Source organism: Lepidothrix coronata, unplaced genomic scaffold (assembly GCF_001604755.1).
Source record: "Lepidothrix coronata isolate B3197 unplaced genomic scaffold, Lepidothrix_coronata-1.0 Scaffold27, whole genome shotgun sequence".
NCBI lineage: Eukaryota > Metazoa > Chordata > Aves > Passeriformes > Pipridae > Lepidothrix > Lepidothrix coronata.
This window is the reverse complement of record NW_016690207.1, coordinates 5,467,224-5,481,628: the sequence shown is the minus strand read 5'-3', so window position 1 is coordinate 5,481,628 and position 14,405 is coordinate 5,467,224. Positions and strand designations below refer to the sequence as shown.

Genomic DNA, 14,405 nt, shown 5'->3' with positions numbered 1-14,405 from the left:
TTTCCTGGAAAGGGTTGTCAGGCATTGGAAGGGGCTGCCCAGGGAGGTGTTGGAGTCCCCATCCCTGGAGGTGTCCAAGAAATGACTGGACGTGGCACTCGGTGCTCTGGGCTGGGAGACAAGATGGGGGTTGGTCACAGATTGGTCTTGATGATTTTGGAGCTCTTTTCCAGCCCAATTGGTTCTGTGGTTCTGTAGTGAGGGTCTCTCCTCCCGGTGGGTCCATTCCCACGGGGTTTTCCCCTTGGCAGGAATCGAAATGCACCAACGGTTGTCAAACATCGAGAGGAACTGGCCCTACTACTTTGGCTTCGGGTTACCACTGGCGTTCCTCACGGCCATGCAGTCCTCCTACATCATCAGGTGGGAAGGAACTCTGGCCCCTCCTCCTCCTCTGGCACCCACCAGACCCACCGAGTGCTTCACATTTTATTTTATTATATTTTTCCCTTTCAGTGGTTGCCTCTTTTCCATCCTTTTCCCTCTCTTCATCATCAGCGCCAACGAAGCCAGGACCCCCGGCAAAACCTAGTGAGTATCCGGCCCTCCCAGCCCCGCTGCCCCCCTCCAACACCACTCCCAAAACCCCAGGGGGGCGTTCCCGGCATCGGGAGCTGATGGACTCTCTTTCCTTGCAGCCACTTCCAGCTCCGCCTCTTCTCCTTGGTGGTTTTCCTCAGCAACAGACTCTTTCACAAGACCGTTTACCTTCAGTCCGCCCTGAGTGGTGCTTCCTCCTCTCCTTCCTCCTCCTCCTCCTCCTCCTCGCCCTCCCCCGCCAAACACGCGGCTGCTCCGGGGCACTGAGCCGCCACCGCCCCCGGGGAGGGGGGACACCACGGGCCTCTCCGCGCCCCCAGCGACAGGCAGGACCCAGCCTGATGAGGCGTCGCTGTCGGTTCTGCGTCTCGGGGCGGGGGGGGGCAGAAATCTGGGTTTTTAACACCTTTGTGAGTTTGCAGGGGCCGGGTCGTGCCCTGCTCTTGTTTTATAGCGACTCTTTTGTACGCCTTTCCCGTGCCATGTCCCCGCCCCCGGGCCAGTGGGGCGGACCCCCCCCACGCCCCGTTCTGCCGTTGTGTCTCCCCGTGTCTCCCCGTGTCCCCGCTGCCCCTCGTCCCCCTTCCCGCTCCCTCCATGTGCCCAAACTCAGGTCGCGGGGGGGGGCGGGTATTTTTGGGAGTCCCCGCTGCCGTCGAGCACAGTGTGTCGTCCCCCCCCTCCCCGTGCATGTACCGTTTCTGTCGGGTCGGGGAAGGAACCGGTGATGACGTTCAAAACACCCCTTTGGATATTTTGGGCCGGTTTATCAACTTTTCTCTAGTATTTTCACACTGAAACATTAAAACGGAGAAACCACGAGTTCTCAGCCGTCCCGCGCCTGACCCTGTGTTTAATGCGGGCGAGGAGGGTACCCCTGGGCCAGGGGGGTTCACGCCGTCGGTGCCCCCGGGGGTTCCCCGAGCGCCGCCCACGTGGCACCGCCCACGTGGCGGGGCCGACCTGCTTCCGCTTCCGCCCACGTGACGCACCCCAAGCCCGGACGGACACGTCACGGCTCGCTCCCCGCCGGCCCCGCCCGCCTCGCGCTCCGCCAATCGGGAAGCGCCGTGCGCGGGGAGCCCCGCCCCTCGGCTGAGTGCGCGGCGCCTCAGCCAATGAGGGCGGGCGGCTCTGGAGTGGCGTCTGCGGGGCCCAATGGGGAGCGGGCGCGGGCGGGGCTGGCGGCGGCGGCGGTGAGGGCAGGGCGGCTGCGCGGCGCGGATGGAGCGGGCGGAGGGGCCGCCCTGAGGGACCGGCCGGGACGGGCTGAGGGTGTGAGTGAGGGGGGCGTGGGGGGCGCAGGGCCAGGCGGTGCGGGCTGTGCGCTGTTGGGCGCCTGGGCTGCGCGGAGAGCCCGGGCGCGCGGGGAGAGGCAGCTCTGGGGTGAGGCGTGTCTGGCTCTGAGGGGGATGACGGGTTCTGGGGTGCCCAGCTCTGTGGGGCCCTGGGTTTTGGGGTGGGTGGCGCCGTGGGGTGAGCCCCCGCGCGTGTGGGAAGGGATGGCGGTGGTTGTGAGGGGCTGGAGCCTTGCGGGGGGTCGGGGGTGTGCGGGGGTGCTCTGTGTCACCCGGAGCTCTGGGGGTGACCGGTCCCCCCGGGGCAGAGCCGGAGGTACCTGCCCCCCGCCGTTATCAGCTGCTTCATTGCCGCGGGGCATCCAGGAAATATCCACCGCACGGGGTTGTTCCTGCACCAGTGCCCAGCGTGTGCCCGTGAGAAGCACTTCCAGGGCACGGGAAGGTTTCCTTCAGGCGCAGTTTGTTTGATTTTTTTTTTNGGGGGGGGGCGGGTATTTTTGGGAGTCCCCGCTGCCGTCGAGCACAGTGTGTCGTCCCCCCCCCTCCCCGTGCATGTACCGTTTCTGTCGGGTCGGGGAAGGAACCGGTGATGACGTTCAAAACACCCCTTTGGATATTTTGGGCCGGTTTATCAACTTTTCTCTAGTATTTTCACACTGAAACATTAAAACGGAGAAACCACGAGTTCTCAGCCGTCCCGCGCCTGACCCTGTGTTTAATGCGGGCGAGGAGGGTACCCCTGGGCCAGGGGGGTTCACGCCGTCGGTGCCCCCGGGGGTTCCCCGAGCGCCGCCCACGTGGCACCGCCCACGTGGCGGGGCCGACCTGCTTCCGCTTCCGCCCACGTGACGCACCCCAAGCCCGGACGGACACGTCACGGCTCGCTCCCCGCCGGCCCCGCCCGCCTCGCGCTCCGCCAATCGGGAAGCGCCGTGCGCGGGGAGCCCCGCCCCTCGGCTGAGTGCGCGGCGCCTCAGCCAATGAGGGCGGGCGGCTCTGGAGTGGCGTCTGCGGGGCCCAATGGGGAGCGGGCGCGGGCGGGGCTGGCGGCGGCGGCGGTGAGGGCAGGGCGGCTGCGCGGCGCGGATGGAGCGGGCGGAGGGGCCGCCCTGAGGGACCGGCCGGGACGGGCTGAGGGTGTGAGTGAGGGGGGCGTGGGGGGCGCAGGGCCAGGCGGTGCGGGCTGTGCGCTGTTGGGCGCCTGGGCTGCGCGGAGAGCCCGGGCGCGCGGGGAGAGGCAGCTCTGGGGTGAGGCGTGTCTGGCTCTGAGGGGGATGACGGGTTCTGGGGTGCCCAGCTCTGTGGGGCCCTGGGTTTTGGGGTGGGTGGCGCCGTGGGGTGAGCCCCCGCGCGTGTGGGAAGGGATGGCGGTGGTTGTGAGGGGCTGGAGCCTTGCGGGGGGTCGGGGGTGTGCGGGGGTGCTCTGTGTCACCCGGAGCTCTGGGGGTGACCGGTCCCCCCGGGGCAGAGCCGGAGGTACCTGCCCCCCGCCGTTATCAGCTGCTTCATTGCCGCGGGGCATCCAGGAAATATCCACCGCACGGGGTTGTTCCTGCACCAGTGCCCAGCGTGTGCCCGTGAGAAGCACTTCCAGGGCACGGGAAGGTTTCCTTCAGGCGCAGTTTGTTTGATTTTTTTTTTTTTTTTTTTTAAATCTCAGCCCATCCCAACTGTGTTGTAGCTCATAGAGCCTGAACTGGGGATTTACTTACCTGGGACTGAGCCTGCCTGGGGCAGCGGGAGGGGTTTTCCTCATTGATTGAGCTAAAGCAGGACTTTAAAGAAATCTGAGTGTTTTCAAGAGTAGAAAGGTGTTAAAGCCGTTATTCTCTAGTCACAGTTTCACTTCCTTGGTGTCTGACCCCAGGATTTCTCTGGCTTTTGCTCCACCCAGGGAGGTTGAATTAAACAGCCACGTTGTCTAGTGTGAGCAAAGCTGATTTTTACTCTTCTTGTCTGCATTAACAAACCACTAATACATCTGTATATTTAACAAATAATTCAAAGTGGGAACAACCAGGAGCTGTTTGTACTTGCTGCACGTGACAAAAAGCACCGACTTCTTGCATTCTCCATGGGTTATATTTTTTGTGCATCACTTGCAGGTGGTGGCTAAACTTCAGAGAGCAGCCAGGGGGGAGGCACAGGCTTTGCTCGAAGCTTACACTCGGGTTTGCAGAGGCTTTGCTCAAAGCTTACATGGGGGTTTTGTTCTGTGCACAGAGAAACAGGTGCATCCTCTGCCCCGGAGAAGTTCTGGGCTCTGTGAAGGGAGGAAAACCAGCCAAGACTTGGGGTGACTGCTCAGGTGAGGGCAGGAGGCAAGGGAGGCACAAGCACCGGGCAGGGCTGAAGGGTGGGCAGGAATGGGGGGTTAAGATCTGAGTTCATGAAGCCTTCAGGGGTCTGAGTTGTTCCTGTTGGTGTCCAGGTATTCCAGGATCCTCAGGCTCTGCCTTGGATGTGAAAAATGACCAAGCTGGGGTTTCTCCGGCTCTCCTACGAGAAGCAGGACACGCTGCTCAAGCTCCTCATCCTGTCCATGGCAGCTGTGCTCTGTAAGTCTGTGTCCTCAGGGATGACCCTGGGGTGGAGCTGACTCTGCTCCTTCTTCTCTTCTCATTCAGGGTGTGAAGTTCTCACCTGCCTTAAAACCGTGCCATAATCCTTCTGTGCCTTTTCCTTTGAAAACTGCCTCTTTCTTTACCTTCCCATTGACCAATTTAATACAGAAATTCTTTTCATCCAGCAAAGAAGCAGGACAACTGAGCTCGAGGAGGTCTGTGTGTTCACTCTGCCTCTTCCTTCTCTGTGTTTGCAGCTTTCTCCACAAGGCTCTTTTCCGTCCTAAGGTTTGAAAGTGTCATCCATGAATTTGACCCGTAAGTTTTTCTCAGTTCCTGGGGGCTTGTTGGGTGTTTCCTCTACTGGAGCATGTGGAATTAGGGTGGTGTGTGCCAGGCTCAGTGAATCCCCATGGAGGATGTGGGATTTGGAAGGCAGGTTTCAGTGCAGCTTGGTTTTCCTTTTCCACACCCAAAAATTCAGTCAGTACCCAGAGCTCTTCCTGCAGCCTGGGTCCAGGAATGGCCTGCCATTGCTTTTCTGCTGGAATGGGGTTATTCCCTGCCTGGGTGCAGCAGGAGAGAGGGCTCCTGGGACAGCCTGTGTCTGTGTCCCAGGCTTGTCACTGATTAAATCAGTCCCAAGGGAGACTATTACCTTTGCAAACCCACTTTTAACCCCCATGGGAGGAGGGAGGAACCTTTGCAGCCAAGGTTTGGGGGCAGTTGAGGGAAATTGGGCTGGCTCCCTCCATGTGGGACGCGTGGGATGAGCCCTCACAGCGCCTCATTACCCCTGCAGGTACTTCAACTACCGCACCACCCGCTTCCTGGCCGAGGAGGGCTTCTACAAATTCCACAACTGGTTTGATGACCGAGCGTGGTACCCCCTGGGCAGGATCATCGGGGGCACCATTTACCCAGGTGAAGCTTCTGCCGAGCCAAAACACACCTGGCACAAGGGAAAATCGGGAGAGGGGTGGGGAGTGCCCATGGAGCACGTCCCTGAGTGCCAGCTGGGACAGAGGGGAGCTCGGGGATGCGTCCTGGGCAGCAGCTCCCTCCTGGCCAGGCTGTGGAGCGCCCTGAGGAAGGTGTGTCCGTGCTGCAGGTCTGATGATCACGTCGGCAGCGATCTACCACGTGCTGCACTTCTTCCACATCACCATCGACATCCGCAACGTCTGCGTGTTCCTGGCCCCCCTCTTCTCCTCCTTCACCACCATCGTGACTTACCACCTCACCAAAGAGCTCAAGGTATGGGGACCACCGGGGTGCCCCTCACAGGCTTGAGCTTTCCCGAGGAGCAGGGGCTCTTTGCTTTATAGAAGGGCAGCTGGGTTGGAGTCTTGGAGGTGACCACCACACTCCTCAAAACCCTCACTTCCTGGGAAGTGGGAGATCTTTTCAAAACTTCGATTCCACACTCAGATTTTATTCCTTTGAGTAATAAAGCCCCTAAACCCCAATGTTTTCCCCCCTGGCTGTATTTCTCCCAGGATGCAGGGGCAGGGCTCCTCGCTGCCGCCATGATCGCGGTGGTGCCCGGGTACATCTCTCGATCCGTCGCCGGCTCCTACGATAACGAAGGTGAGTTTGTGACCCCCAGGGAAACATTTAAGGACTGCTGGGAAATGGAAAATGGTGATAAAAGTGCTGCAGGGCACGATAGAGGCCCAGGGAGCCCTGCCAGGTTTGTGCTGTACGATCCCGACTGATCAGAGATCTGAGGTGTTTCTTGCCCATGCAGGGAAGAAGAGGGAGTGTTTCCCAACTCTGGCAGTGGGTGTACCCTGTTCCCAGTATCCTTGTTTGCCAATCAGAAAGGGTTTTGCCACCTCCACAGACTCCACCTGGGACTGGAGCTACTGCATGGTTCTCCCATGCTTTTATCTCCATTCTGGGAGTGACTGCCAAAGACAGGAGTCTCACTGTCAATGTCTGGGGCAGAGGAGAATCCAGGTTCCTTTCCAGTAGCTGGGCTTTTGGGGGCTGTGTAAGGAGTTCTTGTAGCTGGTGTGCCTGGAAGAAGCCACCTGAGCTGTTACTTGCAGTGAGACACAAACCCCTCAGTGTTTCAGTCTAGAAATTGGAGATGAAACACTTCTCCCAGGCTTCTCTTTGTACAAGGTGCTCTTCCACCTTCTGATGGAGCATCAAAAGCATTTATATGTATATTTTTCATGGATTGAGTGCTCTGCTGTGCTCCAGGGGTGACATTAAACCCTTCTGGTCCTCCTGCAGGTATTGCCATATTCTGCATGCTCTTGACCTACTACATGTGGATCAAGGCTGTCAAAACTGGCTCCATCTACTGGGCAGCCATGTGTGCCCTGGCCTATTTCTACATGGTGAGTGCCCCCTCTCCCCGTGCCAGGGTGATCCCAACTCCAAGGTCCTTCTGCTTATGGAGATGGGAATCCACAGTGTGCCATTCCTATGGCTGTGTGTCCAGGGAGCTGGAACCTCCATGGAGATGGAAATGGAGTGGGTGCTTGCTTTATTCGTTTCCACTTCCCAAACTAGTGGGTTTTTTGTAAGGTTTTATTAGTAATGTTAAAAAGTCCATGTTTGTGGCACCTGAGATGTCAAGGATGCTCTTAGAGCAGATCCCAGCTAGCACTGCCATTGGGTGAAAATCCTGCCTGTGATCCCAGGAAAACCAAAACCTGCCACATTTCACCTCTGCAGCTGTTCAGTCCTGGAACTTGTGGGTCTGTCTGCTTTGTGTCTCACAGGTCTCCTCGTGGGGTGGCTACGTCTTCCTGATCAACCTCATCCCCCTGCACGTCCTGGTGCTGATGCTGACTGGGCGCTTCTCCCACAGGATCTACGTAGCCTATTGCACAGTCTACTGCCTGGGAACCATCCTCTCCATGCAGATCTCCTTTGTTGGCTTCCAGGTGGGCACCAGGAAGATTTGCACACTCCGGGGTGGGTTGCAACAGAACAGCAGCGTGTTGCCACCTTGTTTCCCTTCTTGCTTTGCAGTTGTAAGTGGGTGCTGGCTCCTTATTCCAGCTCTCATGATGCTGATTCCTTGCCACCTTTGGCAAAATCAGCTTTCTGAGGTGCTGGATGACTTTCAAAGCTGCTGATAACCTTCATGGCACTGGTTGCCTGCCATAAAAATATCTTTGGTTTTGATGAAGGCAACACTGGTGCCATTGTGCGTCTTGGTGCGGCAGGAAATGTGCCTGCCTGGCTCATGTTTCCAAGAGAATCCAGTTAACTTTCCATGTGGATTCTTATCAGAATCAAAGCAGATGTAGGAAAGGGACTCGTGCCAGCTGTGCCAATCACAGGGAGGGAACATCTGAACATTTTCCTGTGACTTTGGCAGCGATTGTGCCGAGAAGTGATTTGTGATAAAAGCCGATAACGGGTGCGACAGGGCTCTTGTTCTGCTCTGTGTCTGACCCTGCCCTGCCCCACTCCCAGCCCGTCCTCTCCTCGGAGCACATGGCTGCCCTCGGAGTCTTCGGCTTGTGCCAGATCCATGCCTTCGTGGACTACCTCCGGAGCAAGCTGAACCCCCAGCAGTTCGAAATCCTCTTCAGGAGCGTCATCTCCCTGGTTGGCTTCGTCCTCCTCAGCATCGGGGCCGTGCTGATGCTCACAGGTAGCCAAGATCGTGGCCATAATGAAAGTGTTGCACCCCCTTTCCTTGCTTCCAAGGGCATGGAATTTGTCCGTCCTAACTCTGTGTTGCTGTGCTGTCAGTGCCTGTGAGCCACTTCGAAGGGGGAAGCTGGGACCTGCCCCAATTTGTGCATTAGCAGGGAATATTTAAGCAGCAGCTGCAGGATCTGAGGGGCAGAGACACTGGGCTGGTGCTGCAGATACTGAACCTCGCTCTGTAGTAGCAAAGAGATGCCCAAAACAGAGGTTGAGTGGAGAGGAGGGTTTTTAGGGTAAAATTGCCTTTTATTTCCTTTCTAAAATGGCAGGTTTGAGTAGTAGAGATGTTGAACGAGGTCTGGGGTTGCTCATTCAGCCTCACATGTGCTTCCCTGGGAAAACGTGTGTTGGCATTGCCGGTAACTCTCTGCTGGATCCAAAGAGGATTTGTTTTCTCCTCTTTCCTAGGGAAGATCTCCCCGTGGACGGGGCGTTTCTACTCCCTGCTGGACCCTTCCTACGCCAAGAACAACATCCCCATCATCGCCTCCGTCTCCGAGCACCAGCCCACCACCTGGTCCTCCTACTACTTTGACCTGCAGCTCCTGGTGTTCATGTTCCCGGGTGAGTCACCGCCCCTGAGTTATTCACCAGAGGGTTTGTCCTGCCTCTCCTGGGGTGCTGAGCCTGGGGGGAGTGCTGTGTGCCTGGTTTTATGTCATTTCTGAGCTGACCTGTGTCTCTCCCCCACACAGTTGGTCTCTATTACTGCTTCAGCAACCTCTCGGACGCCCGGATCTTCATCATCATGTACGGCGTGACCAGCATGTACTTCTCGGCTGTCATGGTGAGGGCTGCGGCCTCCTGGCTTCTAACAGAGCTGATTTAATTTATATTTCTGAACTTAAGGATGATTCTTTCCCTCTGAGGGTTCTTCTCCCTTCCTTTAATATTGGCTTTTTGCCCCTCTGTGCAGTGAGGTTGCAAAACTCGCTGGTTTGGGTGTTACTTCCCTGAGGCCAGTGCCAATGCCACCCACCAGTCGCTGTTCCTTGTGCCCTAAAGCTGAGCTGAAAACCCAACCAAATTCTCTGGGTTTCCAGGCAGGGACTGCTGACAAATGGCTACCAATGAACCCATTTCCACTCTTCTTCTGGCGCCCCAAGCCCTAAATGTGGTTGAGTTGTGGTATGGAGGCATTTACTAATCCTTGCCTCCACCTAAGATTAGTGATTGGAGTCATGTTGGCACGTTGGCCCATTTTGAGTGTCTGAGATTGTGGCAGCTCCCCATTACAAAAATCAGCCACAGTTTATCCACAGAATTTGAGGTGCTGGATTAGGAATGGCATCAGATTCCCTCTTCTCTCGCATCTCTGCCTGGATTCCTTCTTCAGCAGTTCTGCTGTTGCCGTAGGTGCGTCTCATGCTGGTGCTGGCCCCGGTGATGTGCATCCTGTCCGGCATCGGGGTCTCCCAGGTGTTGTCCACCTACATGAAGAACCTGGATATCAGCCGGCCAGACAAGAAGAGCAAAAAGCAGCAAGACTCCACCTACCCCATCAAAAACGAGGTGCGTGCCGGGCCGGCTCAGGAGGACGCCTGGTCCTGGTGGGGCTGAGTGTGGGGGCTGACAGCCTCGTCCCTCCAGTGCTGAGACCCCCGGCTGCTCCTGCAGGTTGCCAGCGGCATGATCCTGGTCATGGCGTTCTTCCTGATCACTTACACCTTCCACTCCACCTGGGTGACCAGCGAGGCCTATTCCTCCCCCTCCATCGTGCTCTCTGCCCGCGGTGGGGACGGCAGCAGGATCATCTTCGATGACTTCAGAGAAGCCTATTACTGGCTGCGGCACAACACGCCGGAGGTACGGGGGGGTTGGGGTGTTGGGGACCCGATATTTCCCACTGAGGCACTGACAGCACGGCCTGGTTTTGGGTGTAGGATGCAAAGGTGATGTCCTGGTGGGACTACGGGTACCAGATCACCGCCATGGCCAACCGGACCATCCTGGTGGACAACAACACCTGGAACAACACGCACATCTCCCGCGTCGGCCAGGTGGGTCCTTCCCTCGCCCGCTGCCTTGCCTGGCCTTTCTGGGCACCACATGTTGTGGCTGACGCTGTGTTTGCCCCAGGCCATGGCATCGACAGAGGAGAAAGCCTATGAGATCATGAGGGAGCTGGATGTCAGCTACGTGCTGGTCATCTTTGGTGGCCTCACCGGCTACTCATCCGACGGTAAGATCCCTCTCTGAGCTGGGTCAGACCCATCTGGGGGTGCTGGTGCCAGCTGGAGCTGTGGAGTGGAAATGGTGCCAGAATGCTCCTCTCTGGACCTGCATGTACCTTCTTAACTCTCCCTCAACTCAACTTCTTGCTCTTGGCCACCCAAATCAATCCGTCTCCTCACTCCTGACCCCTCTAGCTCAGCTTGACTCCTCATTCTTTTACCTGAACTCAACTCTTTGTTCCTTCACCTCAACTCAGCCCCTTGCTCTTGGCCACTCAAATCAACTCCAGTCCTCGTTCTTTGCCCCCCAACTTAACTCATTGCTCCTGGCCCCCAGCTCAACTCAAACCATTGCTCTTGGCAACTCAACTCATTTTTTTACCCCAACTCAACCCCTCACTCTCTGCCCCCCAACTCTCTGCTGTCCACCTTCCAGACATCAACAAGTTCCTGTGGATGGTGCGGATCGGGGGCAGCACGGACACGGGGCGCCACATCAAGGAGCACGACTACTACACCCCCACCGGGGAGTTCCGTGTCGACCGCGAGGGCTCCCCGGTGCTGCTCAACTGCCTCATGTACAAGATGTGCTACTACCGCTTCGGCCAGGTCTACACCGAGGCCAGTGAGTCCCCAGAACCACCCCCTGCGGGGCAGACACCGCTTTTGGGGCGCTCCACCACGCCCTGACATCTCCAGGGCACGGTGTGGCAGCGCTGCCTGTCCTTTGCCCTCTCCCAGAGCGACCGCCGGGCTACGACCGGGTGAGGAACGCCGAAATCGGCAACAAGGACTTTGAGCTGGACGTGCTGGAGGAGGCCTACACCACAGAGCACTGGCTGGTCCGAATATACAAGGTATGGCCCCAGGATGAGCCCAGACCCCCCAGTTTGGGGAAAAAAAACCATGGAGTTCCACCTAACGAGGCTTTTTTTTTTTTTCCCCTGCCCAGGTGAAAGATTTGGACAACCGCGGGTTGTCGAGGACGTAGAGGAGCCGGGGGCGGCCGCGCCGGACACGCACTGACCCAGCCTTGGCCTGTGCAGCAGAGATTGGGGGGTTTGTGGGGTCTGAGGGGGGGCTGTTCCGGGGTTGTTTTGTACCGTTTGTAAGCGCAGGCAGCGGCGGGAGGGCCCCCCTGCCCCGTCCTGTCCCGCCGGGAGTGACTTTTATATACACACAGGGCCGCTGCCGAATCGGGAGCTGCGGCTCTGACCCCGGGGCTGATCGACCGGGAGTCGCAAAGAGGATGAATAAATAAAACAAAAACAATTTAAAAAATAAAAAAAAAGAGTGGCGATTTTGGTGGGGTTTTATCCCTGAGTTCTGCCAGAGGGACTTTGGGGCTGTTTGGGCGCTTTTAATCGATGGGGCTAGGGGGGCGGGAGAGGTGTCGCGACCTGGTCACGGGGGGACGGGCTTTAAAGTGAGGGTGTGGTCGGGCTGGGGGCGTGGCCGGGGCATTGCGCGCGCAGGGCGGGGCGGGGCGCGCGGCTCTGGCGGGAAAAGGCGGCGTGGCCGGAGCGGGGCCGGGAACGGGGGTGGGATCGCGGGCCCGGAGCGGGGCCGGGGCCGCGGCCGGGCATGGCCGTGCCCTTCGTGGAGGACTGGGACCTGGTGCAGACGCTGGGCGAAGGCGCCTACGGGGAGTGAGTGCGGCGGGGCCCGGGGAGGGCGGGTCGGGGTCGCTGCCGGCCGGGTCCGCCCCTTCCCTGCCCCTTGCTCGCCCCCCCCACCCCGTGTGCCGCTTGCACACCCGCTGCTGGTCCCTGCGTGGCTCTGTGCCCACTGCGTGCCCGCTGCTTGCTTGGGCATCACATGCGCTGTGTGTGCCCACTGTTTGGCTTTTGTGTGCACCTTATGTGCCCTCTTGTTTGCCTCATGCGTGGCCATTGCTTGCCCCGTGTGTGCCCACCGTGAGCCCTTTATGTGTCCTCTGTTTGCCCGCTGCATCCCATCGCACACCCGGAGCGTGCCCCTCACACACCCACTGCCCCTGCTTGCTCCTGTACTCCCTGCCTGTTCCTTGCCCGTTCCCTGTTCCCAGTGGCAATATTCCTTGTCTATTCCCTGCCTGCTCGTTACTCTCTGCTTGTCTCTAGTGGCAGCATTCCCTGCCCATTTCCTGTCCTCGGTGGCAATATTCCTTGCCCGTTCCCTACCTGCTCCCTGCCTGTCTCTAGTGGCAGCATTCCCTGCCCACTCCCTGTCCTCAGCGGCAATATTCCTTGCCTATTCCCTGCCTGCTCCCTGCTCCCTGCCTGTCTCTAGTGGCAGCATTCCCTGCCCATTCCCCATCCCCAGGGGCACTGTTCCTTACCCGTTCCCTACCTGCTGCCTGTCTCTAGTAACAGCATTCCCTGCCCATTCCATGCCCACTCCCTGTCCCCAGTGGCAATATTCCTTGCCCATCCCCTGCCTGTCCCTAGTGGCAGCATTCCCTGCCATTCCCTGCCCGTTCCCTGCCCGCCCCAGGGTGCAGCTGGCCGTGAACCGCCGCACGGAGGAGGCCGTGGCCGTGAAGATCGTGGACATGAAGCGCGCGGCCGAGTGCCCGGAGAACATCAAGAAGGAAATCTGCATCAACAAGATGCTGAGCCACGAGAACGTCGTGCGCTTCTACGGGCACCGGCGGGAAGGGGCCACGCAGTACCTGTTCCTGGAGTACTGCCGCGGCGGGGAGCTCTTCGACCGCATCGGTGCGCACGGGGTGCCGGGGGCCGGGGCCGGCCGGGCAGCTGGAACTGTAAATCCCAGAGGATTTGCTCTTGAGTTTGCCCTTCTTGTTCCCCACGCGCAGAGCCAGATGTCGGGATGCCGGAGCCGGAGGCGCAGCGGTTCTTCCAGCAGCTGATCGCCGGCGTGGTGAGGGATCGCCGGGGATGCCGGGGGGGGATTCCCGCCCGGCACTGACCCTTCCCGGGATTCCCGCCCGGCACTGACCCTTCCCGGGATTCGCGCCCGGCACTGACCTCCCCACCATCCCCAGGTGTACCTGCACAGCATCGGCATCACCCACCGCGACCTGAAGCCGGAGAACCTGCTGCTGGATGACCGAGGTGTGGGACACACACACACACACACACACAGAGAGCCCTCTCTGACCCCCTTTGAGTTTTCATCTTTTAATTTTTAAATTTATTTTTATTTGAATGTTTAATTTCAATTAAACGTTTTAATTTTTTAGTTTGAACGCTTAATTTTTTCCGTTTGAATTTTTAATTTAGGGCTTCAACTTTAGTATTAATTTAAATTTTATCATGACTTTTTAATTTGACTTTTTTAATATTTTTAATGCTTTAATATATTAATATTTAAGTTTGCTTCCTAATTTAAACTCTTAATTTGAATTTGCACTTTAATGTGGATTTTTGATTTATATTTTATTTGCGTTTTAATTTAAATTTTAAGTTGAAGTTTTAAATCCTAATTTGAATATTTAGTTTGAATTCGTGTTCTAATCTGAGCTTTTAGTTTAAATTTTTATTTGAATTTAAATTTGAATTTTCGATTTGATTTTTTATATAAACTTTTATTTTTAATTCAAGTTTTAAATCAGAATTTTTAATCTGAATGTCTATTTTTTTTTATTTTTAGTTGCATTTTTAATTTTAATTCAAGTCTTTCATTTCCACTTTTAGTTTCAATTTTTTATTTTTAACCAGCGTTTAATTTGAATTTCTAATTAAGATTTTTATTTGCACTTTTAATTTAAACGTTTAATTTGAATTTATAATTTTAACTTTTATTTACGTTTTCTACTAATTTAGAGTTTAATTTGCGTTTTGCATCAATTTAAGTTTCGGGGTTTCAATTTGAATTTTTGATTTGAATTTTTGAATTTAAATTTTTGGATTTCGAACTTACATTTTTTAATTTGGGCTTCAGACAACCTGAAGATCTCGGACTTCGGCCTGGCCACAGTGTTCCGGCACAACGGGCGGGAGCGGCTCCTGAACAAGATGTGTGGGACACTCCCCTATGTGGCCCCGGAGCTCCTGCGGCGCCCGGAATTCCGAGCGGAGCCCGTGGATGTCTGGGCCTGTGGTGTCGTGCTGACAGCCATGCTGGCAGGAGGTGGGATACAGGGATCTATGGGATGTACAGGGGGTGATGTGCTGGCAGGAGGTGGGATACAGGGATGT

The 14,405-nt window shown here is 56.8% G+C and overlaps 3 protein-coding genes across 6 annotated transcripts in view; all 3 read left to right on the top strand.

The window, feature by feature from the left end:
• Window positions 1-1,375, top strand: part of EI24 (EI24, autophagy associated transmembrane protein) — an 8,041-nt gene extending 6,666 nt beyond the window's left edge. For both annotated transcript variants that reach the window (XM_017809730.1, XM_017809731.1), the window contains exons 9-11: window positions 252-363; window positions 457-531; window positions 639-1,375. In XM_017809730.1, the coding sequence (XP_017665219.1) occupies window positions 252-363; window positions 457-531; window positions 639-807 (356 nt within the window). In that variant the 3' untranslated portion in view covers window positions 808-1,375. The remainder of the gene's footprint in view (window positions 1-251; window positions 364-456; window positions 532-638) is intronic.
• Window positions 1,376-1,798: 423 nt separating this feature from the next.
• On the top strand, window positions 1,799-11,534 carry STT3A (STT3A, catalytic subunit of the oligosaccharyltransferase complex). Of its 3 annotated transcripts, none has more exons than XM_017809728.1 (19): window positions 1,799-1,817; window positions 4,065-4,149; window positions 4,273-4,399; window positions 4,663-4,723; window positions 5,208-5,329; window positions 5,517-5,662; window positions 5,905-5,995; window positions 6,650-6,756; window positions 7,144-7,308; window positions 7,847-8,027; window positions 8,495-8,650; window positions 8,782-8,873; window positions 9,443-9,598; window positions 9,704-9,892; window positions 9,970-10,086; window positions 10,166-10,268; window positions 10,697-10,885; window positions 11,002-11,117; window positions 11,213-11,534. In XM_017809728.1, the coding sequence occupies exons 3-19, from the start codon at window positions 4,312-4,314 to the stop codon at window positions 11,249-11,251; spliced, it is 2,118 nt and encodes a 705-aa protein (XP_017665217.1). In that variant the 5' UTR covers window positions 1,799-1,817; window positions 4,065-4,149; window positions 4,273-4,311; the 3' UTR covers window positions 11,252-11,534. The 3 variants fall into 3 exon arrangements, with proteins under 3 accessions (XP_017665217.1, XP_017665215.1, XP_017665218.1); XM_017809726.1 differs by lacking the exon at window positions 1,799-1,817 and adding an exon at window positions 2,888-2,980; XM_017809729.1 differs by lacking the exons at window positions 1,799-1,817; window positions 4,065-4,149 and adding an exon at window positions 2,892-2,980.
• A 275-nt stretch (window positions 11,535-11,809) lies between these two features.
• CHEK1 (checkpoint kinase 1) overlaps window positions 11,810-14,405 on the top strand; it is a 9,014-nt gene continuing 6,418 nt past the window's right edge. The window contains exons 1-5 of the mRNA XM_017809512.1: window positions 11,810-11,909; window positions 12,736-12,959; window positions 13,061-13,125; window positions 13,250-13,319; window positions 14,149-14,337. Coding sequence (XP_017665001.1) covers window positions 11,845-11,909; window positions 12,736-12,959; window positions 13,061-13,125; window positions 13,250-13,319; window positions 14,149-14,337 — 613 coding nt within the window. The 5' untranslated portion in view covers window positions 11,810-11,844. The remainder of the gene's footprint in view (window positions 11,910-12,735; window positions 12,960-13,060; window positions 13,126-13,249; window positions 13,320-14,148; window positions 14,338-14,405) is intronic.